Below are 24,813 nucleotides of genomic sequence, written 5' to 3'. Positions count from 1 at the left end.
AAAAATAGCACAGATGGAGGCCTTACATCCTGGTTGTGGCCTACTTTTTTTTTGTGCTGTGATACCTGAAAGGCCTTTTGTGTTTTGTTTTTTTTAACATTCTGAGGCTGTGGAAGCAGCACATTGAGTGTTTAGGGGCTCAAAATGGAATAAGGATGGAGGAGGAGGAAGTTTGCTCGACTTCCGTTCTTAACTGTGCAACTATTTGTTTTGTCTGTGCAGTACGACATTCTCACTAATAGCAAAAGATGAACAGCAGACGACAGCATATCGTACCCCAATCAAAAAAACGTTCACTACATGATCACTTTGCAGTCTGACACGCCTCATCACGAGAAGTGAAACTCCTGTCGTACAGAGAAGACACGGATGACAGATAACATGACAGATTGCCTAATCCCAGACGTTCCCACAGTCCCATGGTGGCCTCGTGCTGGAAACGAAACCTGTTGACCGAGCTCACCTGTCTGCACACGTCTTGTTGTGATCTGCATGCTTACATTTCTTTGCTTCTCATCCTCTTCCCCCCCCCCCCCCCCCCACAATATGTGCATCCCCTGTCAACAGCACAAATCTGCTCTGACGCTTTCACATTTGTGCTGTGCGGGCGTACAGTGAACACTACTACGGCTGGGTAAAAAACATGTTTAATGTAGAGCACGGCAGCGGAAAACAGTTCCCTGTGCTGAACATTTCCATATTACATGACTTTACACTTTCCTTGTCAAGATAAATATTTGATGTAACCCATTTACCCAGCCCTAGTTTAAACTTTAACATGAAGCATCACGTTCTGGTTGATCGGGACGGCTGAAGTTTGAATTTTTAATCCAACCAATGAGATGCCTGCTCACCAGCTCAGACAACAGTATCTTATCTGTTGTGTACCGTTTTCATTCATACCATAGGAATAAACACAGGCGCTCTGCAAAGTTGGATTATATTCATTTACTTGAGATTTTTTTTTTAAGGTTTTATTTTCAATATCAGGAAAATGCATTCTTCTCTTCTCAGTTTCGTGTCTGAGTTTAAATCGTTCTTTCTTTGTGTTTTATCTGCAACAGCGCCACCTTGTGGGGATTTGAAGTATTACTCATTGAACGTCTGCCTACCGTAACAGGCCCTGTACTGTTTGTATGGAGAGAGAGCATGCTCAGCAAAAAAACCCTTTAGCTCTGTATTTATTTAAGTCATTTTGTATGTCCTTTGTTTTCCAGTTTGCATGGCTTTAATTTGCTTTAAGTGAACATATGCACATCCTTCATCAGGGGTGACTTTACTTGGACATTTGCAACGAACAAAAATGTTTTTTTCTTTACAAGATGTTACATTACAGTTCAAATATATGGCTGTATTTTCTTTCTTTTTTTTTTTTTACCAGAAAGCTTTTTATACTATGTGAACTCAGTTGAGTCGGGATTTGCTGAGGTATAGAAGTGCATCTTTGACTTTTCTCCTACAGTAAACAGACCTTAAGTTCCTTACCTATAACACTACATTTGATGTCTGTCTTGTATTCATGTTCATAATGCACAAATACATCTTTTACAATTAAACAAATGTGTTTTGATTCTTGACAGCAATATTATTGTTTTAAAAATATAATTATTTTATCTGAAATGTATTTGTTTGTCATGCTAAATATAAAACCACCTTTTTTTTTTTTTTTTTTTTTTTAAAGATGGCATACACATAGGCTACTTTATTAGTTATTGACCGAATACAACCACCGTAAAGTGAATAAATTCAGGTCATCCGGACTGTGTGGCTCCAGGCTGTAATTGGCCCAATAACAGTCGCAACCGCCACAGTAGTACAACGCTGTTATGTGATTCGGAAAACCCGACCGTTCCCGGAAACTGCCGAGTGGCTACGCCGAACAGCAGACGTAGCGACGCTTGTCGGAGTTTGGACAAGCGGAGGGAGCAAAATGGCGGACGAAGATATTACGCTTGATGGAAAACCTCTACAATCGCTCAGAGTAGCCGATTTAAAGGCGGCTCTGGAGCAAAGAAACCTCCCGAAAAGCGGGCAGAAAAACGCACTCATGAAGCGACTGAAAGGGGTAAGTTGAAGCTGGTGTTGGGGATGCCTTGTCGAGTCTGTCTAAGTTCAGCAAGAGGCGAGAGACGGCGGGGGTTAACGTTAGAGGCCGTAACGGTGTGTAGGCTCGGGAAGCGGGAATACATAAACCGCCAAGCAAGCGTTATTACACATAAACAGCAGTTTGTTATTTCGGTTATTTGTACCTGACAGCACAAAGAAACTATTTACCCACCGAGTTCCGACTTAAATCGTAACTACTTGCAGTGCACCGTGTTGCACACAGTTGAAGTGTGCACCTGTCAAGTCGAGGCCTAAGCTGAGTGTAAGAGAGCAAACAGCCGCACACAGTGTACAGTACCATCGTGCCCGCGCACCCAATGTGTTTGTATTGGGGTGACGGGGGCGCGCATAGTCATGTAAACACAATATCAAAGAAATACTTAATTGTGTTTTAATATTTAAGCATGTAGCGTTGTTGTTTTGCACATTACACCCAGTGAATAAACAACCACAAGAGTATTTTTTATAGTGAGGTCACGGGTCTAAGTTCCCCCTCCCCCCCCAGAATAATGTAAACATACAATCCTTAAATATACACATAATATTGTCTTTTTATAATTTAATTTTCTTAGTTAACTGTTCTTTTATAATTGTAGTACTTTGTTGCCCCCTAAATAAAATGTCAAACTATCTTCACATGTCCAACTATACATAACTTCAGAAGGTCAACACTTTATTTTTATTCTTTATATTCAGGTCTAATTACAGATTTTTTTTCCCTCAACTGTTTTTAGGTTCTTGTTTTAAATTGCACATATATTTTTTATCCCTGCACGGGTTATGTACATTTCTTGTATACGTCTATTGTTAATTGCACAGTTTAAGTTTGATTCATCTAGGGGTTTCGGGTTAATATATATGTATGGGAGGGGGGGGTCGGTTTTGTGGTTTAATTTGTAACAAATGTTTCATGTCATGTACGTCTTTGTAACCTGCTTCTGGATGCTTTGAATTTCCCTCGGGATCAATAAAGTATCTATCTATCTATCTATCTATCTTAAGTTAAAAGATGACATATCATGTGAACTTTTTTTAATAACTTTTCGGTCAAGTTTGTAGACGTTAATCCATAGTTTTGTGGTTAATAAATGTAAGAAGATCTTAGAAGAGTAAATAAATCAGAATAATTAGTTGATGCGTCTTTTTCCGCTTTGATACTTTGAAATTCATAAAGAACTTTTCAAAAACAGTGAATAACATGAACGTCTCCGTCTGAGTTCCTGAAGGGAGTGACAATAGCATGATAATACCAGTTCATTATAAGAACATTGTAATGCATGCATATTATCAAACTGCACAGCCAATTACAGGTATTAACATCCTGCCAAAGACAATTATATAAACAATGGACTGATAAAATATATTGCATACATTTTGTTAACCATGAAGATTCAGATGTTTCTGTGAGGAGAGTGGAGACCAGTTTCCATGTGATTTGCATACATTCAAAACGGTTGCCTGGGTTTCACAAGCATGAACCAAAACCTTGATTATATGTAAATCAGGCTTCAGTGATTCAACTTTGATAGTTAAATACGCTGTCAAGGGTTTGTGCTTGTTATGATCTTTTGAACTGTAAGTCTCAGACATGAATATTTGCTTTTACTTTATTGAAATTGAGCAATGTGTCATTACACTTTGCAATTTTCAGGAATTTATGTAGTGAATAATTGTTGCAGAATGCGTCAACATTAGTTTGTGAAACCAAAAACAATATTAAACATTGACCATTTAAGAAGTGTGCAGACATACAAAAAAATGTATCACACAGTTGTGCGCAGATCAAGCCCCCCCCAACTAACTAAATCACCCACCACAAAATTAATACAACTATAACTTTTGTCTGTATTCCCTGCAGGCGCTGATGTTGGAGAATCTTCAGAAGTCGTCCTCCTCCCACAGTGGGCTGCAGCCCAACTCACAGGTATGAAGAGATTTTTAAGGATGGGTTAATTTCTTTGGCTTTGTCAACATAAATCTAGTTATGTTAAGTTCTACCAAAAATTATTGAGTTATTTTTTAAAAGCAGTACTACTGGACTGGAGAACAAACTTACATTATTATGTTACACCAGCCCATATATCCCTGCCCCTGGGCTTTGTGGATTTTTGAACTGCATATGTATTTAAAAAAATACTGTTTTGTGTACTTTAATGTTTTGGTAGATTGGCGAGGAGATGAGCCAGAATAGCTTCATAAAACAGTACCTGGCCAAACAGCAGGAGCTACTCCGTCAGAGGCTGGAGAGAGAGGCCCAGCAGGACGATGAGGCAGAAGGTAAAACTCTCAAAGAAAGCACAAATCAGTGGTTCATCCATTCCATACACACAGTCACTGCCAAATGAACAATGCTTCCTCTAGTTTCAGTGAGCAGTCCTATTAATATATCTGTACTAACCTTTTGTCATAAGTATTTCTGTGCTTATAAATGGCCTGTCAAACTACAACAATGGACTATAAAAGTACTTAATCAAAGGGATTTTTCAACCTGATTCATATAAAAGTTGTGAACTGGTAGTTGTGTGTCTTGGGTATAAATCTTTACAATGTTGCTGACTGACAGAAAGCCCAGCAGTGCCTGAAGAGGATGACGACCACTCTGAGGACAACGACAGCTCCCCCTTTGTCCCTGACAAGGTCAGTTAGCCCCACTGAAGAGAGAAATGAGGAAACCTTTTCTATTTATTTCTCCAACAGAAGAAAACCCCAATCTGCTGTCTTTCCCTAAATGTTCTACTCATCACACACACAAAAACTGTTGGTGCTTTTTACAACGTGTACAGTTATTTTGAACTCTCACCATAAACCTGCCTTTTTTAAATGTGTCTATAAATGTATAGAGTACATGTATTCTCTCAGACTGACCCCCCTTTTTTTTGCTAGCAGCATCACTCCATACCCTCGCAGGCCTCAATGACGAGGGAGGAAAAAGGAGGAGGAGATGCAATGATGGGTCATGCAATGATGGCGAGTGGTGCCAACATGGGCCCGTCAGCTACCCTCCACCCTCAGGAGTCCCTCGAGGCTCCGGGTGCTTGGATGCAGCGGGCAGCCTTTCTTCAAGGACATAAAGAGCCACCGGCACCCTCTCCTCCTCGTGCCGTAGCCTCCCTGTCCGTGCGCGTCCTGGGCCAACCGGACCGCCAGGGGCTGCCCCCTGTGGTACCAAGAGCCCAGGAAAAAGAGGGCACCGCACCCAGTGAGCCCGGATCAGCTCATCCTGTCCTACATCTAAGCCGATCTGCAGGAGTCTCAGCAGGAGGTCGCGCCCATGAGGACGACGATGAAGAAGACAGTGGAGATGACGAAAGCGAGGACGATGATGAATGGGGGCCCGGGCCCGGCGGGGTACGAAGGGGTAACAGAGTGCCACCCCAGCCGCAGCAGATGCCCCCCAGTGTCCCGTCAACAGCTGCCAGATCAAAACGCAAGCTTCAGCCTCCGCAGCACATCCCGCCTCCTCAGGTACACCACACCCCAATGCAACTGCGCCACCCAACTCCTCCTCCCTCTCCACCCCCCGACCTGTTCCCTCTCCCCGACACTCCAAAGCAGAGCCCACAAGACGCAGAGGAGAGAGAAGGCCCTGAAGCTGCTCGTGGTCCAAGGGGGGTGTCTCTCCCGCCTTCCTCCCTGCAGAGGCAAGACTCTGACTCCAGCTCTCGTTCCAGCAGTCCTGAGCCCTCCATGAATAGAAAGCCAGGGCCCCTTTCTTTGCTCGTACACAAGATGGAGACAGAGAGGGCTTTTGCCTCAGCTGCAGGTGTTTCAGGAGAGACGGCACACTCTACGGCTGGGCCTACCTGTTCCACTGAATCTCCACTGCAAAGACTGGAGAGAAAGAGGCTTCAAGAGAGCAGGGAGAAGGAGGAAGAGAGGGAGAGGGAAAGACACGAGGTGCAAGACCAAGAAAGAAGGAAGATAGAACAGGAGCGAGCGAAAAAGCGCCTGGAGGAAGAGAAGGAGAAAGAGAGCAAACACCTGGAAGAGGAGAAACAGCGTCAGAAAGAGGAGCGCGATAGAAAGAGAAAACATCTTGAAGAGGAAAAAGAAAAAGAGAGGAAACACCAGGAAGAGGAAAAAGAAAAAGAGAGGAAACGCCAGGAAGAGGAAAAAGTGAGGAAACGCCAGGAAGAGGAAAAAGAAAAAGAGAGGAAACACCAGGAAGAGGAAAAAGTGAGGAAACGCCGGGAAGAGGAAAAAGAAAAAGAGAGGAAACACCAGGAAGAGGAAAAAGTGAGGAAACGCCAGGAAGAGGAAAAAGAAAAAGAGAGGAAACACCAGGAAGAGGAAAAAGTGAGGAAACGCCGGGAAGAGGAAAAAGAAAAAGAGAAGAAACACCAGGAAGAGGAAAAAGTGAGGAAACGCCAGGAAGAGGAAAAAGAAAAAGAGAGGAAACGCCAAGAAGAGGAAAAAGAAAAAGAGAGGAAACGCCAGGAAGAGCAGAAGAGAAAAGAAGAGCACCAGAGACAGGAGGCCGCCCACAAAGGCAGGGTGGTTGTGATTCAGGATTCTTCATCAGATTCCGACTCCAATTCCGACTCCTCTTCCCGCTCATCACAGTCCTCTTCCTCTTCCAGAGAGAAACCACGCCCCTCAAAGCAGCCGAAGGTCAGTGGGGTTTGCGTTAACCGAATATTTTCTATCTATGATGGAATTTTTTGTGCACATACCACCTTTATAGATTTTTTTCTGCTTGTAAACCTTATTAAATTGTCAATCAGAACATCAGAAAGGCAGTTTATAATGTCTGACTGAGGGTTCAAGTTTGTTAGTGGCCAGCACAGATCAACTGATAGTAGTGCAACGGACCACATATCTCCAGATATTGTTGAAGCCTTTCTGTTGCATTCCATTGAAAACTTCCGTTACATGACATATATTGACCTGAACTTGAATACTGAACCAAACATTGAACAAACTGCTGTTTTTTTCTTTTACATTGTATTTATTATAAATTATTTTACAGAAGACAGACCAAGGCCGTGCAGCAGAGGATGATAGAAAGACTGTCCTGGTAAAAGAGGCAGAGAAACGACATCTGTCAAACAGGTCAGTAACTTTGATGAATCAAAGGCAGAATGGGTGGGATTTGTTGGATTTGGTTTGTTACACAACCAAAGTGGCCTCGACTGGAAGACACGAGTAGCTTCTTCTTGGGTGCCTGTTTACTATCCGGTACCTGGTTTGGTACATTCAACAGAGCTTTGTCCTGACACCTTGCATTCTGTCAACGACTGAGGCCAACTTAAAGTCTTCACTCAAATACATTATTGTTTATTTGCACGCTACATGCAACACCTTCTTGCTCTAACAATCTTATTCTTAAGATTGTGCACTATTTGTGCATATTTCTTCCCTCTATTGACTACATGTAATATTATATTTTGATTTCAATTTATTTATTTGTTGTTTTTTCCACTTTTTTTCCTTTATCACATATTTTTTTCATTTTCACTTTTGGATTTAGAAACCCTTCTATGACTCTGCTGAGGGGGCTGATGATGCATTGCATTTCTGTATTTATCTTCTAGATACTTATAAATGTATTGTAGTGATGAAACATTATAAACATGCAGACACCATCGATTTAAGCCATATTTACTACAATAAAAGAAACGAACACATCTGAAATAAAGTAAAGGGGGCTGTATAATTGGGAGTACTAATGTGAGCCTCTCTCAAAATTTGCCATTTGAATTATTTATCTATTTTTGAAAACAGTCCAGCCCTCGGCTGTGCTTGGACTAAATTTAAATTGGCCTGCATGATATGAAAGAAAAAGATGGGGTGCGCTACCAATGTTCAATATGGATGGTGATTGAAAAACAACAGTAGCTATTTGCTACCTTGAGATTTATCTGACTGCAGCAAAAATCGAAAAGGAAAGCAACGTTTTACCCTGGTCTCCATCCAATAATGAAAATTGACAAATGCTCAGAAAGAATGCATTACTTGATTGCATTAGAGTATTTTCTTAATTCTCTAATGAATCAGACTTTTCACTGTGTTAATTGCAATAATGATGCATTTGGAGTTTATTGCACAGTCCTAATTTGAATGGTCAATAAGGTGGAAATGATATACTGTTTTTCTTTTTTTTTTTAAACCTTGGAAATGCTTTGGTAATGTCCTTTACAATAAAACCGTCGGCCACAGAGTTGCGAGCTTGTCTTTAAGATCACTTAAACATTAAATCATTTTTAAGCACATCTCCTAGCTCACCCATTGCATCATCGCTAATTATAGCAGCTTGTGTTTCTTGTCCGGCATTCTGTGCTGCTACCCCACAAAACTGCGTGACTGTGCTGCTGCTTTTCTCTTGAGGAAAAAGGGGGCCTTTATTATTAACCACGTTGCCTAATTGCCTGCGCCTGCTGTTTTTTTTCGGCCAATTCCCCCTTCTTCTTGGTATTACAGTTCACTCAATATACTTCTCTGTGTGGTTACGGAATGCGCTATTTTGAGCTTTTACTTTGAAAACTCAGACCGGAACATATTTTTTTTTTCCACTCGGGCAGGCTTGACACACTGCGAGCCATCATGGCCGCCATGCAGGCATTGCATCCCTGATACCGACGCAGTGACCGGATTTCAAGCTGTAGAAACAACGTGTGGGCCGTTTTCAAAGAGAAATTTAGCGTTTTCAACCCAAACCTAAAAGGAATAGATACTAGCGGCGGAGTGTTATCTGTCATCCCCGGGGCTCCCTTCCAAAAGGCCGGTCGTAATGTTGTCCGAAGGCAACAAAAACGGGTAAGAGTGAGGCAGAGGGCGACTCAAGGCTTCAGGTTGCCGGTTGCACTTTTACACCTCCTATCCACAGATCAAAAAGGGGGGGGGGGTATATAAATCTGCCTGTCGCTGTGTGGTTTAATTACGGTGGTCGTAATGATGCTTAGATAACAGCATTTCTCTCGTCTGTTAAATATCATGTCATCACTTCACATTGGCCTGGTTATGAGCGTGTTTCATGTCCGCCCATGTGAGGGAGACCGGGGACTGGTACGGTCTTTTGTTGAGTAATCGCTCAAGAGAAGACGTTTTTTTTTTGTTTTTTTGAAGAGGGAATGGGGTCCCCTTTCTCTGATCAGTGCCTAAAAATAGCTTCACATTGATGCAACATTAATAAATAATGGGCTCGGTATTCATGCTGTGATTTCTCCATTTGCTGTCTTGCCAGGTAGCAGAGAAATCCTGCATATGATGTTTCTAGAAAGAGGACATCTTTATTTTTTTTTCCTCCATTATATCATATTTTTTTTTTCATACAGCCTGTTGTCTAGCCCACAGACGGCTGTATTTGTATTTTTGGATTTGTGTGTTGCTGTTAAATGATCTCAGCGTTGTCAAGGGGGTTCATTAAAGCAGACATCTGTTAGCTGTACAGTCAGTGTGAATGGGCCCTTATGGTGTGATATAATTCTCCCAGCTGGCACCAGCAGTCACACTCTGGTCTCCTGAGAGCTGACTGCATGTCTGAATTGATTGGTGACTGTGTTTTTGTCTGTTTTATGAGTCCAGTTAGTTGATTACAAACACCGATCTGATACCTGTGTATGACTCACAAAATAACGACTGCATACTAATCAGACACTTTTTTATTAGTTTTGTTTTTCACTTTGGAGTAGTGTTGTCAGGATACTAGGGATGCAGCAATTCTCAATCTAATATTGAACCATTGGGTACGGCATCCATGGTTCAATATGCGCTTGTGAATTGCGATGTTCTGGTTTTCTGCACAACTAGCTTCCACGCGTTGTATTTATCTACTGATTGGCTGTTTGTGCTCGTTAGTCCATACCGGGATAATGAAACCCCTCCCCCTTAGTTAATATCCAATCACTTTGTGCTAAAGTTGGGATAAATCATCATACACATCATCTTTACATGGCGAGCGATGAGGAGAGGCAGCAGTATGAGGAAGCACCGCCGTCCTTTAAATCAGGGACGTGGGGACATTTCGGTTTTGGCGCCGAGTATAATGACAAGGAAGAGAAAACCGCAAACAAAAGATGACTGTCTGCGAACATTGTTTTACACGTGTCCTCTACTCAAATGGAAACACTTACAGAGTTTGGCTAAGTTTACAGCAACAGACTGCTGAAGTTTATCACAATAATTGATACTGAAACAATACTGGTTGGAATACCTAATGTATCAGAAAAGGGTGGTCACAGTTTCTTCACTTACAGCATGGAACAACAATAACCAACTTTACAAATTCTAATACCAATCTGTTTTGAATAAAACATTTAAAAGTACCAAAAACATTTAAAGACTGCGCCGCACTAATTGGGCCGACGCCTGGGAATATAAATCTAATGAATTGTAACATTAGAAACAAGCAGAGCCCCTACCAACCAGCCGAGCTAACATTAGTGGAAGCTACTCGCTAGATTCAGTCGGCAGTACAGACACTTAGATACTCTACAAGCACTGTTGTTGTTGTTCACTTTCACTACGTAATACACGACCAGGAAAGACTCAGTTTTTATCGTCTCCTGAATATTAGGTGGAAATGATGTCTGGTTAAAGAAGTTAAATTTTTTTTGGGGGGGGGCTGATAAATTATGGTATTGACTATTAACTAGGTACGTATGGTACATTTTGAAGATTTTTATGTTGATGATGAACAAGAGGGCTTCAAGATTATCATTTGCAATGAGAAATATCAAACCATTACACTTTATTACGCATTATACTCGTACCTTGTTCCAGTGATCATTACATCAATTCAGCCTGGCCTTTCCGCCCCTCTTCGATCCTCAGGGGAGTCGTATTTCTAGTTGGCATCTGTCTCCCTTTATGGCCTGTGCAGGTGCGTCTCTGGCCTTGTCACACACACCCCCCCCCCCCCCCCCCCCACACACACACACACACACACACACACACACACACACACACACAAACAGGCATTGACATCCACACCGCTGGCAAATGAGAAGGTTCAGTGTGGCGTGGAGGAGGGGAAATGCTGCCCTCCTGCCTACATTCTTGCCAGTGACTAATCTCCAGAGAAGGAAGCTGAAAAGGCTCTCCCAACACTGTGGGTAGATTTCAGTCGTGCACAGATTAACCCTGCCAGTGATCATGTCACATGTCGGGGAACAAGAAAGGGCTGAGTTTGGCTGGTCTGTGTTTGCCCGTTACACTCTGAGGGTAATCATAAGCAAGTTAGAGAGAGATTCTTTTTACATCTACTGTTATCAGTCTTGAAAGGGTTCATTTGTTTTGTGCCTGGTTTTTAAGCCACAGAAATCCTTGAGTGTCTAATCGGCCTCCTCCCACCTTCAAATGAAAACAGCTTAAAAAAAAGTCAAATAACCAATGAAACCATTAGTTGATTGATATTTTTCAATAGGTCAGTCTTTTCAGATGCAATATTCTACTGCATATTCTTGTCTTGATTATTAGAAAAGTGAAAATCTCTCTGCTTTTTGATGTTGGACGGACAAAACAAGGCATTTGAAAACATCAGCTTTGCCTCAGTAACATTGTGATGTCACCTTTTGAGTTTTTTTTTTTCATGTCCTAAAGGGCCTGGTGTGTACTTTATTGATTAGAAAAATAACGATCAGTTTAAAGACAGAAACGCAGCGGTTATCTCAATTTGTAGCTTTTTGGAAATATCCATCGCAGACTTTAATTCAGAAAGTTCTGCAGTAACAGATGATGCAGAGACGGCAGTTGTGTCACAAAGAAGGAAGTGTTTTTGAATAAATGATCCAAGTTATTTCCCTGTGACACACAGCCGTTGCATCATGGAATGAATTAAACAATAAAGATGAATGTGCCCCGCCATAAAGAGAAGAATGCCTGAAGATGTGATCCTCCCATCTCCAGTTGCTGCCTCCATGCGTGTGTCATCACACAGAGGCAGCGGAGGAGACTTTTGAGGGGGATGCTATATATATATATATGACATCTGCTTTGGTTTGCTTGCTGTCTTACATAACAGAGCAAAAATATAACACTATGTGAAAGAATGGATGTGTGAGGTTTGATAGAAAGACTCTTGTTTTCAGTGTCTGAGTTCAGTCAATCTTTAATTGTAACGTATAGCGCCGCCAATTCACAACAAATGTTATCTCAAGACACGTTACAAAAGAGCCGGTAAAAGACCAGATCAGATGAAGACCACACACATCAGGTCAGCTGCGGTTGTGCGTCTTGGGCTATGAGTTAGTTTGAGGTGTGCTCGTGTGACCCTGGGTGTCTGCGAGCTGGTGAGTTATAAATAGAAGGAGGGATCCAGGTCACCGCCTCCTGCACAAAAACCTCACTGTTTTTCTGTCTTGTCCCTCACATCGATTTGTCGAGCTTTTCTTTGATGAGGGATGCAATTAATATCTTACTTCCACAAAGTAATCAGTTACACTAGTTTACTAATTTGAATTTAATTTGCCCTTTAATCGACAGGGAAATTCGTTGCTAAGAGCATCCCTAGCATAGGTTGCGGCAACCGAATATTTTTGAACAATGACGGAAAATGTTTAAGTCTAGTGTCCGTCATTTGGCCGATTAGAAAACTGAGGGCGATCCAGTGTGGCTGCACACTCACGCAGGCAGATGCACAGTCATTTTACAGTTTGAGCATAGTGTACAGCCCTGAGGGTGTTTTAATCTATACCCAAAAATAAGATTCCTCTCAGAGCTCCTGGGTGAAATCATAAACCTCAACACCATGAACGCGTCTTGCTATCCAGGTGCTGATAGCGCATTGAACACTACATGTCCTTTGCATGCAGCTTCACAGATGGATTTAGCAAAAGTAACCCAAGCACAGCCCAACATACACAGGCGTATCACTTTGAGAATCAGTTAGACTAAACACTCTCACTGACCAGTATTGACACTCAGACATTCTTGAACTCCAAAGCCTATTTTCTTCCACCTTCTTACCCCATCATCTTTTGCAGGGAGGTGGCGGAGCCCAGCGCAGCCGCCGTCACAGAGGTGGAAGCAGACTCGGAAAGCTCCGTGGCCCAGCAGCCGCCCGCCGGGGCCGAGCCAGAGAACAGCGAGGGCCTCCTGGAGGAGGTAAGGTCACTGAGAGAGTGGGGTTTGCTCGGTTCTCTGCTCCATCTCTCACTAACCTGCATCCTCATTCACAACGTAGCATGTGTAGATGGCGGCGGCACAGGTTGAGAGGGTCACTTAAAACCAACACAACCCCGGTGTTTGCATCCTGTGAAGATTTTATTATTTTCCATTGTGGCTCTGTACAGTTTGTGGTCCTTTTTTAAATATTTTTTAAAATGCTCAGCTGAATACTTTTAATTTGATGTTTTTACATGAACTCTCAGGGGGACAAACAGGGGTTGAGTTGGAGTTGGGTCCTTGGGTATATAAAATGAAACTAATCCGTTCCACCTGCATTTAACCCAGCCCTTATTCCATAACTTTCTCCTTCACTGAGATGATCTCTCACACACACAGCTCTTGTCTATCTGGTCTCTGCAGACAGATGTGAAGTATTGATGCTGTATTAATGTGTTTAGTTAGACCTCCATGCTGTATAAGATGCATGCGTCTCATATTAATGTTTGTGTGTGTCTGTGTTAGGGAGAAAAGCATCTGGAGTCTGCATCTGTAGCCCCTTCTTTTGAAAGGACAGTTTTGCAGACTAGATGAAAACTACAGGGTTGTAGGGCCAGGATGTAGAGACTGATGTTAGCATTGGGATGCAGCCTAAACAAAAGCTCCCTGGTACACCAAGCTGATAATCGTTTGCCCTTGAGCACTCAAGATCAACCACAGCAGTGTTGACTCTAGCCAGCTAGGATCGAACGAGGTTCAAATGATTGATGCGATGTTGAGGTTGTTTTTTTTAGGTGTGGTTTCCGTATAAACCATTAACAGGTATCACCAGAACATGTCCACAACTTTTTTTATTCGTGTGGGAAATATTGAAAAATAAATGAACTTCAGTTTTCTCTTAAGCAGGCATGCACAGATGTCATGTCATCTTTGCCATGCATTAAAGTTAAACTGAGCATTTGATCAGGCAGATTCATTTGGCAAAATCAGAACAGAGTATTACATCATAAGAGATCACAAGCAGTTTCACTTCTCCTTGATTTAAATTAAATATACATTCATATGTGCTTCTGTGGGCATTGAGCAAGTGACTTTATCATCTAGTGAAGCTTATTCAGGTTTGCTGATGAGCTGCTTTACTGTAAAGTTACTATCCGCATGTCTTATTATTTCACTGTAAGTTCATTAATGTGTGTGTAGGCATTGATGCCATTGTTTCCCCCTTGGGTTTGCATGAGTAATGGACCCTGACAGTGTGTGTAGAGATGCATCAGGGCTCGTTTCTGCTGTGTCTTTCGCCCTCTTTTCATTGTCTCTTCTCTGTCGCCTGCTCCTTTCACACCGTCTTTCTCTCTCTTTTAATTATTATTCACTCACTCTCTCTATCTATCTCTGCCCCACCTTGTTCCCTCTACTTCCCATCTTTTGCCTCTGTATCCCATCATGAACGCTTCTCTCTCACTTTATATATTTATGGTGTGATTGCTGTTTAAAACCCCATTGATTGCTTTGTTATGAAGGTGCCCATGCCTCTTCCATTGCCCCTAATGGTACCTGCTGCGTACTACTACCACCACCACCAACAACACCAACACCTCCTCCACTCCTCCTCCTACTCCTCCTACAAGTCCTGTCTCGCTATGCCCAAGTGTGTCGCTGGTACCTGAGTTAGGCCCAGAGTCTGCAGCCACATGGCACTGAGTAAAGCCTGAGCCTGCGAGGCCTCCCCCTGTAGCTGTCGAGAGACGCGCTGAGCCAGCAGGAACTGGAGCTTGGAAGCCTGTTTGCTGATTTGTGCTGCACTGCACTGTGCGGTGGTGTTGAATGATGGAGTGAGGGAAGAGGAGGGTATCTAAACGATCTGTATCACCCCCCCTTCCTGCCTCTCCTGACTGCCATTTGGAGGAGGAGCACAGTTGCTAAGTGTTTCTCTCCAACGTCTTCACCTCCGTCCTTCAAACACCAGATGCAGCTCAGAGAAAATTACAAAACTCTTCAGCCCTTCTGTTTTGTTTTACTTCCTCCTCCAACCCCACACTGCCCCCTGCTGGTGGGGTGGATTTATGACTTTTGACTGAGGGTAATAATCTGCAATAGACTGCAATAATCCCAGAAGATATCGTAGCTGGAGTGTCAATACAAAACATTTTGTTTTTAAGCTTTTGATCAAACGCCAACTGAGCTTTGACACTGAACATGTTGTTATTGGGACTATTTTTTGAAGGAAAACTTTGTGGATATATCCTGTCTTTGACGTGAAAATGTGGACTTTTACTCCCTCCCTGGAAAAATGTGGAGCACTATGATTCTTGGAGCTTATTTGCTTAACCGTCATGATCTGCTTCGACAGGTTGGCCTTTTTAAAGTGGATTCTGTTGTTCAGCAGGGAAAGAAAATCTGTCAATGTGCTCCAAGTTGCCATCCATATAAGAAATGCACAAGCTCCTCTATAGCAAAGACTTTTACAAAGACGGAATGCCGAGGACAAGCTGCCCAATGCATTATGTACCAAGAAGCTTTATGAGTGCACATTGACTTTGACCGTCCACACTGAGAGCTGGACTTAAACCATCGACTCTCTTCCTCCGTGGTGAAGTTGTCATTGTGACTTGCAAGTCTTAAACAAGGAATTCAGAATTCACTGTGGAGCTGGTAGAAGGACTACTGCAGTTTTTGCTGCTATCGATTTATCCCTACATCAAAATCTTCACTACGCCCACAGCTTGGACCTTGCATCCATTTCGATTTCGAGGGCAGCTGCATTTTTCTCCTGGATCTGCAAATTCTGACTACTTCCCTGGATGATAATTTTGCAACTTGAAATGCTGCTGGATTACTTTTCTCAACTTTAATTCTGTTTTAAATGACAGTTTACCATTGCCTTGAAGTTGAATCAAAGAATTGTGAAGCATCCTCTGGCTATAGAAACCTATTGAGCTGCTGAAAACAAGAACTGAATCTTCATGGACTAAAAGCCATTCCAAAGGACATCATGTTCCAATCGCTTCGACACATGAGACATCCCCACCGGTCTTAAAGGCTGTCTGGACTATATATCGGAAAATATGGACAATTCTGACACTTAAAGACAATAATTCAAGCATCCCAAATGGATTTTTTTTACTCATCAGATGAACATCACAGATCATGGACTTTTAACTAATTCACGTCAGCCCCCGACCCCCCCGTCAGAATCCATCACACTTTGATTTGAATCCCTGAAAGACTGAAAAGTGACTCTTTGATCAGCAAATCAATCAAGAAAAAGTTCTTCCCCAGCCCCATTCAAGAGCCAAAAAAAAGTCCAATCCAGTGATCAGTTCCTGCCTGGTGACTTATCTGCACACTCAAATCGAGCCCCGCCCACACTCCTCTGCCATCTCTGATTGGATCCTTGTTGCCTAGATACAGTGCACACTGTCGTGCGGTTGGGCCATAGTCGAGCCAGTAAGGAATCAGGTGTCGAATGGTACCAGGAAATGACTTGTGATTATTGCTCTATTTAAAATGTTTACAAATCTAAAGGAGTAACTGTAAAAAAAAAAAAAAAAAAAAAATCTCTTCCGCCAGATCTTCTGAAAAATAATAGCTTTTGATATATTCTCTTTTCTGAATCTAGTACACAACTTTGGACTGTCAGGCTTACTGCAGATTTAACTTTTTTATCTGTAAACAAAGATGACGGTGGTCATTATACATCTGACATAAACGATTGTGTTAAGTTGAATATAGTCCATCTTTAAGATAAATTTTAACTGCAGTACATGTTTTTAATATCGCTGACAGATCTTTGAGTCTTCATCACTCTGTTCTCCTCCTCTGCTTAAACATTCACAAAGTTTGTCGACTACATCACTCGATCCAGTCCTCATTTTTTACTTTATATAAGGAGCATGGCAGAATAAGCACTCAGGGCCGCTGTGCCATTATTATCACGCAATTTATGTGAAGAGAAACCCATGGATCAATAATACAGGAGGTTGTAAATGAGCTGCTACTAAATTACAAAAGCTTGTCCATAAAAGGACAACAGTACACAGAAGGAGAGCTATGTGATCATTATCACTCAGGCTAAGAATCGTTTTATTATTTATGGGTCATTTTTTCAGCTGTACTTTGTAAACAAGCAGCAAAAAGGGGTGACAGTGCAGTTCCTCGAGTGTCCACATGCCCAGGACGTTCAAATATCGCCCATGTTAAAATGCTCATTTTTAGAATTTGATTAAAAATGGTAACAGCATGGTATGAAAACTGTTTTGGTCTTTTTAGCGTAAGAAGTGGAACATTAACGTGAATAATAACCACACCTCAAATTAACTCAGTTATACTGAAGTAGATCAGTGAGAACAGGATGTTAATGGGGCTGTGATTTGGTTTGGAAAGTTTAAACACTAAATTGTTCATGAAATATGAAAACTGTCCCATTTCCTTTAGAACTATCTTCTTAAAGTATTAGGGTTGGGACAAACACTCTGACACTTAATATCTTGTACTTTTCAATGTTTATACGTCTATTTATGTCCTTAAGCACATGTGCTTGCCTTCTCCTTAAACACACACGCATGAAATTACACACTTACACACTAAAAGGGAAGCAGCGTGGTAATAAAATCTTGTCTTTGAGCAGAGGTGGAGGGCAGTAATGTGTCTGGAGTCTCTCTGTATCGACCAAGCACCAATTCTCCATAATGTGGTTCAATTGAAGCCTCCTGGCCTCTGTTACTTAAACCCCCCCTCCCCCCCCCGCACCTATTCCCTCCTCCACTTTTCCTGTTCACCTCTTCTCTGTTGTTGCCTGTTTGAGTCTGGTCTCGTGGTTCTCATCTGACCCCACACCCCTGGGGTTTCTGTATGTTCTCTTCCTGTCTCTCTCTCCTTCCAGAGCACCACTCCTAAGGCTTTCACCGCACGCAAGATCTCCCTGACAAGTGAGTACACGGGTTCCATCTTTGTCCCACAGAGTGGATCCTCCTCTTACTTTTAGATTTTAAAACCATTGTCAAGTACGTAAATGTTTTCAGCTGCAGATGACCCCCTTTGTGTGTGATTTTCAGCGACTGAATAGGCTGCCTGAGGGAGAATCTTTACAATCATTTCTATTTTTTTCTTTGATACATTTTTCAAACATTCAGTTGTTATAGCTGATAAGATGTAGACACTGACAGATCATACATACGCACAGAGCCCACAAAGCTCTTCCTATGATAGGCGTCTGATCCAACCTTCACAACAGGGTCCTTTAACTTGATTCTTCTCCTCTGTCGCCCCCTGCTGGTGGATGAACCTCCAAACTCTATTTAATCTGCAGTCTCTTTGCACCTTTAAGAAAAAGCTAAAGACCCAGCGCTTTCATGAACACCTACGCACTTAATATTATTGATCAAGATAGTGATGTTGAAGACGGTTTTCTTTGATAATGGCGATTTTAGGATGTTTTGATGCTGATTAGAATTGACATGTATCAGACTCTAATTGGTTGAAGCCTTTTAGCCATTATTTCTGCTTTCAGTCCATGATGACCTTTAGCTAACTTGACACTGAAGCTCTCTTCACCATAAAACACATCATCCCTCTCAGAGTTTATTTTCCCTCTGCTCTATGTTTAACTTCCGTTTCCTGACTCTGCAGGCAGTAAGTCGTCCCCAGCCGCCACAGATGGAGGAGCAGGAGAGTCTGAGTCCGGAGCTGCAGCAGGGCGGAAGAGGAGGTGGGGCTCCAGCACATCAGTGACGACTAAGAAACCATCCATCAGCATCACCACCGACTCACTGAAGGTACTGAACCAGCACAGGAGCAGGCGTAGGGGAAAAAATGTGCTTTGTTATTTGAGCTGATATTATTTGCTGTTCTTATTTAATTATTTTTAAGCCTTTAGCAGACTGAAGCATTTAAAAATAAGCAGGTTGAACTCTTTTACTCTTCTAAAACATTAAAATGATTCAAGATAAAAGCTTGATTTGTGTTATGCAATGAAACAAAGTGAAACTAGTTTTGTTTCATGCAGCCTTGCTGATCTTACAAGTTTTCCTTCCAGACTTCTTTGAGCTTTTTGAAGCTTTTAAATGACATTTGAGGATTTTATGAAAATGAACAATCCCTCGCAGAATGACTGAGTGTAAACAAAACCTGAATCCATCTTCTGTTGCTTGGTCTCGGCAAACAGGTGTAATTAGAATAATGAACTATTTCTTCCCTCAAAACGTGTCCGTATTTATTTTTCCTTCATCTTCTCCTGTCTGCGCCTCCATCCTCCAGTCTTTGATCCCAGACATCAAAATAAACCAGGAGGCGGTGGTGGCGCTGCACCCTGAGGAGCTTCAGCTGTCTGGGGACGAGGAGAGTCTGGACACAAGCCGACCTGATGAGGACCAAGGCCTGAAGATCCGACGCACCGTCACACAGGTCAGAAGAGACCAACTTTACACTTCAGATTGAATTAGAACAATGCAATCGTGATTTTCTGCATGTGGGTTTGAAAGGTTCAATCAACTTTTTTTATTTTTTTTATTTCCACCTTTAATTTTTTCCCAAGGTCGTCCAAGGTAACAGTCAGGAAAATGGACAGACAAATGAAGAGGAGGAAGTGGAGAAGACGGAGAAAGAAATCGTAAGACGGACTTCCAGGGACAAAAGGAAGAGCAGTGTTTCTGAGGAATCCATGGAAGTGCAGACATCTGTGAAGCTCGACGGAGACGAACAGAAAGGTGAACTGCGGCTTTCTCTCTTCCATCGTCCTTCTCGCTGTGCTCAGTTTTGCTCCCTGACTTTGATTACAGTAATTTATTTTTGGATTACCCACTCAGTCACTTCTTGTTCATATCTCCCTCAGTCACCCCGAGCGACAGCCTGGTGCGTCGCTCCATCAGTCAACAGAAGTCTGGAGTGTCAATCACCATTGACGACCCCGTCCGCACAAACAGGCAGCCGTCGCCGCCTCATGGCAAAGTCTCCAACATCATCCATGTGACCAACCTGGTGGGTTTTTCCAAATAAAAAAGTCTCATCAAAACCATTTTACAAAATCATTTCTGTTTGGATAAGTCGGAGCTTTAAGAGTGCGATAGTGTGAGGAACAAATCTTGTATTTCTGAACGTCCCCGACAAGTTATTCATGACTGAGGCGTATTGTGGAGATACCAGTGGTAACCGCGTCTCCATCATTTCTGTAATTACAGCCAGGAACCCTTACTTACTCAGGTATTATGGCTGTAGCTGAGCGTCACTTTAAATGAGAGGCAAACTGCATGACTAAACAGACTGTGACAAGACTAGACATTACACATTTAATCACTGGCATTTGCAGATTCTTTCAAACGTGCGTCATAAAAAAAGCGAGATTTAGAGTTAGACGTGGATAAAAGACGAGCAGATTTCTAATGCCACCCAGCTTCGTTAATGTCAGACGAACAGGGGCTCTCAGACTGCAAAGACTGATGCAGAGCTCACGGAGAAATAACTTACCAGTTATTTTGTGTAAATGTTCACTAGTTTTACATCTTCAGTAACCTTTAAACCTTTAGCCCTTAGTTAGCGTGCCCCATGTACAGAGGCTACATTCCTCAAGTGGGCTGCCCGGGTTCTAATCCGACCTTTGGCACCTTGCCGCATCTCATTCCTCTCTCTCTCTCTCTCTCTCTCTCTCTCTCCTTGATTTAGAACGATATCCACTATCCCTCTATATCTCTACTTAAAAAGTCCAAAAATGAATCTTTTAAAAAAAATTAAATAAAGTATACTCGTGATTCATTTTTCCCACACCTTTAGCAATCAAACATATCCACTGTCCACACACTAGTATCTTTCTATGAATTTAACACGTTCTTGACGTTCAAACAAATAGTGGATTATAGAAAAGCGACCACTCTACCCGACTGTCATTGAGCCTCGCCTGTCTTTTTCTATCCCTCAGGTACGACCTTTCACTTTGGGCCAACTCAAAGAGCTTCTGAGCAGGACGGGCAGCTTGCTGGAGGAGGGCTTCTGGATCGACAAAATCAAGTCTCACTGCTTTGTCACAGTGAGTAAAAAGAAACGTTTGTCAATCCGTATTGAACACCAATCTGCTTTATTGATGGTCAAACTTATTGATGGACAGCCTTCTACTGCAACAAGCTGATGGCTGTTCATCAATGAGTCAGTCATTTCCACCGTCGCAGAGTTCCTGCTCCTGGGTAAAATACTGTAGGGTCTCTCTAAATAATATAACAAAGAGTACAGGCTAGACCTGCTCCCTATGAAACGTGTCCTGAGATAACTTTTGCTGTGATTTGTAACTTCAAACTGATAAAAGATATCTGTGGAATTTAAGAATCTATGCAGCTGCAAAACTGAAGCATGTTGTCCTCTCAGAGAAAAGCCCCGACCTCACAGTACTCGAGTAATGTGAGCAGATGATGTGTGATTGTTGTGGCTGTACACAAACTGTGATCCCTCCTTTCTCATCTGCAGGTTCCTTAAACAAGGGGGTGTGTTTCGGTTCAAATGTGATCACATTTAAAAATGAATATTTACTTTCTGTCCTACAGTACGGTACAACAGAGGAGGCGGTCGCCACCAGAGCTGCTCTCCACGGCTTCAAATGGCCTCAGAGTAACCCCAAAGTCCTCGGCGTTGACTTCTGTGAGCAGGATGAGGTAATGACACACTTCAAGGAAGTCAAATGATGTTGGAGCAGATGGAGAGACTGAATCTGAACTTTGAGAAGTGAAGGCATGAATGCTCCAGACGATATAGTAAGAAAGGTGCATTAAGTGTGCTCCAGCCGTGCGGGGAAATGCAAGATGATGAGGAGTGCAGTACAAAATTAAAAACATTTTACTGTAAGATATCCGCACTTTAATTTAAATAATTGATAGAAAGGTGCTAATGTAGTCAAAAAATGTCAGACTTACACCCAGTTTTTACAGTATTCATCTTCTGAAACCCCCCCCCCCCCCCACACACACAGGCAGGTATACAGCATATCAGACAGCAGGCACAGAGCAAAAGGCATGAGGAATGAAATATTTATACGTTTTATTTTTGGAACCATTTCAGATGAGCAAACACAAACTTTGTCCTTAGTGGTGTCTGTGCAATTTCTTTTAACAATTCAGACTCGCATCATCCCCCATGTTTGCTTACAGCTAAAACATGACAGTCTGTGTTTACTCTGAGTCTGATGCAGAGATGATGCTGTGGCCGGAACCTGGCACTACTTTGTGTCTTTGTTGTTTTCGGTTAAAAAAAAAAAAAAAAAAACCCTCTTGATTCTAAAACAGCATATTATCTTTTCTAACCAAATCGCAGATAGTTCATGGACCTGATGTTTGAGCTCTTTGTTGTTTTTTCTGCAGCTCGACTTTCACAAAGGAATCCTGAAACCAGAAAAGGAGGCGGACCCCGTCCCCCAACAAGGAGCCCCTCAGCCCCGGCTGCCCCCTCTGATGCCCGAGCGAGACCGGAACAGAGAGCGAGACCGCGACAGCAATCGCGACAGGGAGCGCGAACGAGACCGGGGCGCCGCTGCTGGAGGGGTAGGAGTGGTGAGGGACCTGTGGGCGGAGCGAGAGAGAGAGATGGAGCGGCGGGAAAGAGCCCGTGGCGAACGGGAATGGGACAGGGATAAGATCCGGGAATTTGCCCGACCGGGTGAGGAAGAACATCGATCCCGATCCCGAGAGAGAGAGAGGAGGAGGAGAGAGAGGAACAAGAGCAAGGAGAGGAAGACCGACAAGAAAGGTAACAAACCTCACGGTGATTGGATTAAAATCTTTTGATCTCCTGTGCCCTGTCTATAGTTAATGTTGTACCATGTGATGTTTTATTATCATTCTGACTTTTTTAGAATTCTAGATTTTTGTTTACTTTAAAACAGCAGGCGCAACATTTTCTGTTAGATTGTAATACTTTGTTGTCATTAATAGAAGAGCTATTTGACACCCAGGTCGAGTTGTGTGTCTTTGTTAAATGATTCTTGCCTTTCTGTTTGCTAATAATCAGAGAAAGGAGATGAGCCTCCTGCCAAACTGCTGGACGACTTGTTCCTGAAGACCAAAGCAGCTCCATGTATATACTGGCTCCCGCTCACTGAGGAGCAGGTACGTCTCACACCTTCGCTTTTTTTTTTTTTCATCACAGTCACAGCGAGAGGTTTGAGACTCATCTAACTGAACTGTGCTTTGTGTCCACCAGGTGGCGCAGAGGCTTCTGGACCGCACACAGCGCCAGAAGGAGCGGGAACAACGGCGCAAGGAACAAGAGGAGGAGGACAAGAAGCGAGAGGAGGAGGAGAAGAAGGAGAGGCTGAAGGTCAGGGAGAAGGACAGCAGCACAACAGCGAGTGGGGGAGCAGGAGGAGGAGGAGGGGGAGGGGGAGGAGCTGGGCGAGGAGCTGACGTAGATAGAGGGAGGGAGCGCGGCCGAGACAGGGAGGGGGACAAGAGGAGGGACAGCGGCCACCGACCCAGACGGCCATCGGCAGGCGCGGGAAACGGACGACGCTCTCGTAGCCGAAGCAACACAAGGGATAGACGTCGCTGAGGGAAAGATGAAGGGACAAGAAGGAAACTGCAAACAAAGAATTTTGTGGAGACACATTTCTCTTCTCAGTCTTGTTTTTTTTTTTTTTTCTTGCTCCTCGCTGCCTGTCCCCCGTGCTTTTAAATCGTCCACTTTTGACGCCGGTGTTGTCTTCCAGACCGCTCTGCCATTTTTTTTCCCCCCTCCCCAAAATGTTTCAAACATGTTTAAAGGTTAAACGACGGTTCACGTAGAGCCCACTCTTCTGTTCTCTTCCTGTCTTCCACAATTTTGAAGTGGGCCCTGCTGCTCCTCCTCCTCGTCTCAGTGTAGTGCTGTGAAGTCTCCTCTGTGTCAGAAAAGCAGCACAGAGGTTCTGCGGGTTTTTTGTCGCTGAGGTTTGGGAGCCCGCCTCTTTATTTTAGTTCTGCGGGCACACAGTTCCTTCCTCCTCCTGAGCCCTGTAATAAAACCAGTTCAAAAATAGATCCCTAACCTTCAAATATTTTCTAGGATCAGTTTTAGTGTTCTACTCTTCAGCACTGACTTCTTCTTTTTTTATATATATAAACATTCAACTCAAAAAGTGTGTGAAACTGAGGAAAGATGTTTTGTTTTGAAGCGTTATGAATCATGTTAGTTTATTTTTTTTTTTTCAGCCTTGGAAGGTTGTTTGATGTCCCACAAAGATACAACTCAACACTGTAACATAGGAAAGTGTGCGGCAGCCCGAGTTCACCGTCGGTGGATGTTTTTTTGGAGAGGACTTGAAATTCTTGTTCAGTGAAGTTTATTCTGTAACAAGTTTTGGGAAGCCGACCTCCCCTGCACTGACCCTTCAATCAAATATATTTAAGAGGAGGTACACATAGAAATGTACCTTCTAATACAAGTAAAGGTTAGAATTTTAATATCTTTAATTTGATGTTTTTAGTTGAAACAGTTATTTTGTTGCGTTTTTTTTCCCCTCCTCCTGTAAGTGCTGAATGTACCGAGAATTTAAAAACATGAATAAATTTAAATTGCTTAACAGCTTGGATTTGTCTTCTTGTGTCGAGCAGAAAAGTTTGAAGAAAGAATGTAACACCTGGGGCGAAACCCATGTACAGAGGTTATAGTCCTCATCGCGGCGGCCGTGGGTTCGAATCCCACCTCGGCCCTTTG

The 24,813-nt window shown here is 42.8% G+C and overlaps 1 protein-coding gene across 1 annotated transcript; it reads left to right on the top strand.

Annotated features, from left to right (window-relative positions):
- Window positions 1–1,899: 1,899 nt before the first annotated feature.
- On the top strand, window positions 1,900–24,681 carry acin1b (apoptotic chromatin condensation inducer 1b). Its single transcript, XM_061030696.1, has 17 exons — window positions 1,900–2,065; window positions 3,965–4,030; window positions 4,272–4,383; window positions 4,670–4,743; window positions 4,993–6,717; window positions 7,076–7,158; window positions 13,029–13,149; window positions 18,032–18,077; window positions 18,778–18,923; window positions 19,405–19,551; window positions 19,682–19,853; window positions 19,979–20,124; window positions 21,059–21,166; window positions 21,675–21,782; window positions 22,485–22,869; window positions 23,131–23,228; window positions 23,323–24,681. The coding sequence occupies exons 1-17, from the start codon at window positions 1,931–1,933 to the stop codon at window positions 23,668–23,670; spliced, it is 4,020 nt and encodes a 1,339-aa protein (XP_060886679.1). The 5' UTR covers window positions 1,900–1,930; the 3' UTR covers window positions 23,671–24,681.
- Window positions 24,682–24,813: the final 132 nt, after the last annotated feature.

This window comes from Labrus mixtus, chromosome 23, assembly GCF_963584025.1.
Source record: "Labrus mixtus chromosome 23, fLabMix1.1, whole genome shotgun sequence".
Classification (NCBI taxonomy): Eukaryota; Metazoa; Chordata; class Actinopteri; order Labriformes; family Labridae; genus Labrus; species Labrus mixtus.
Note: the sequence above shows the minus strand (reverse complement) of the source record. Positions and strands in the feature narration are given on the sequence as shown.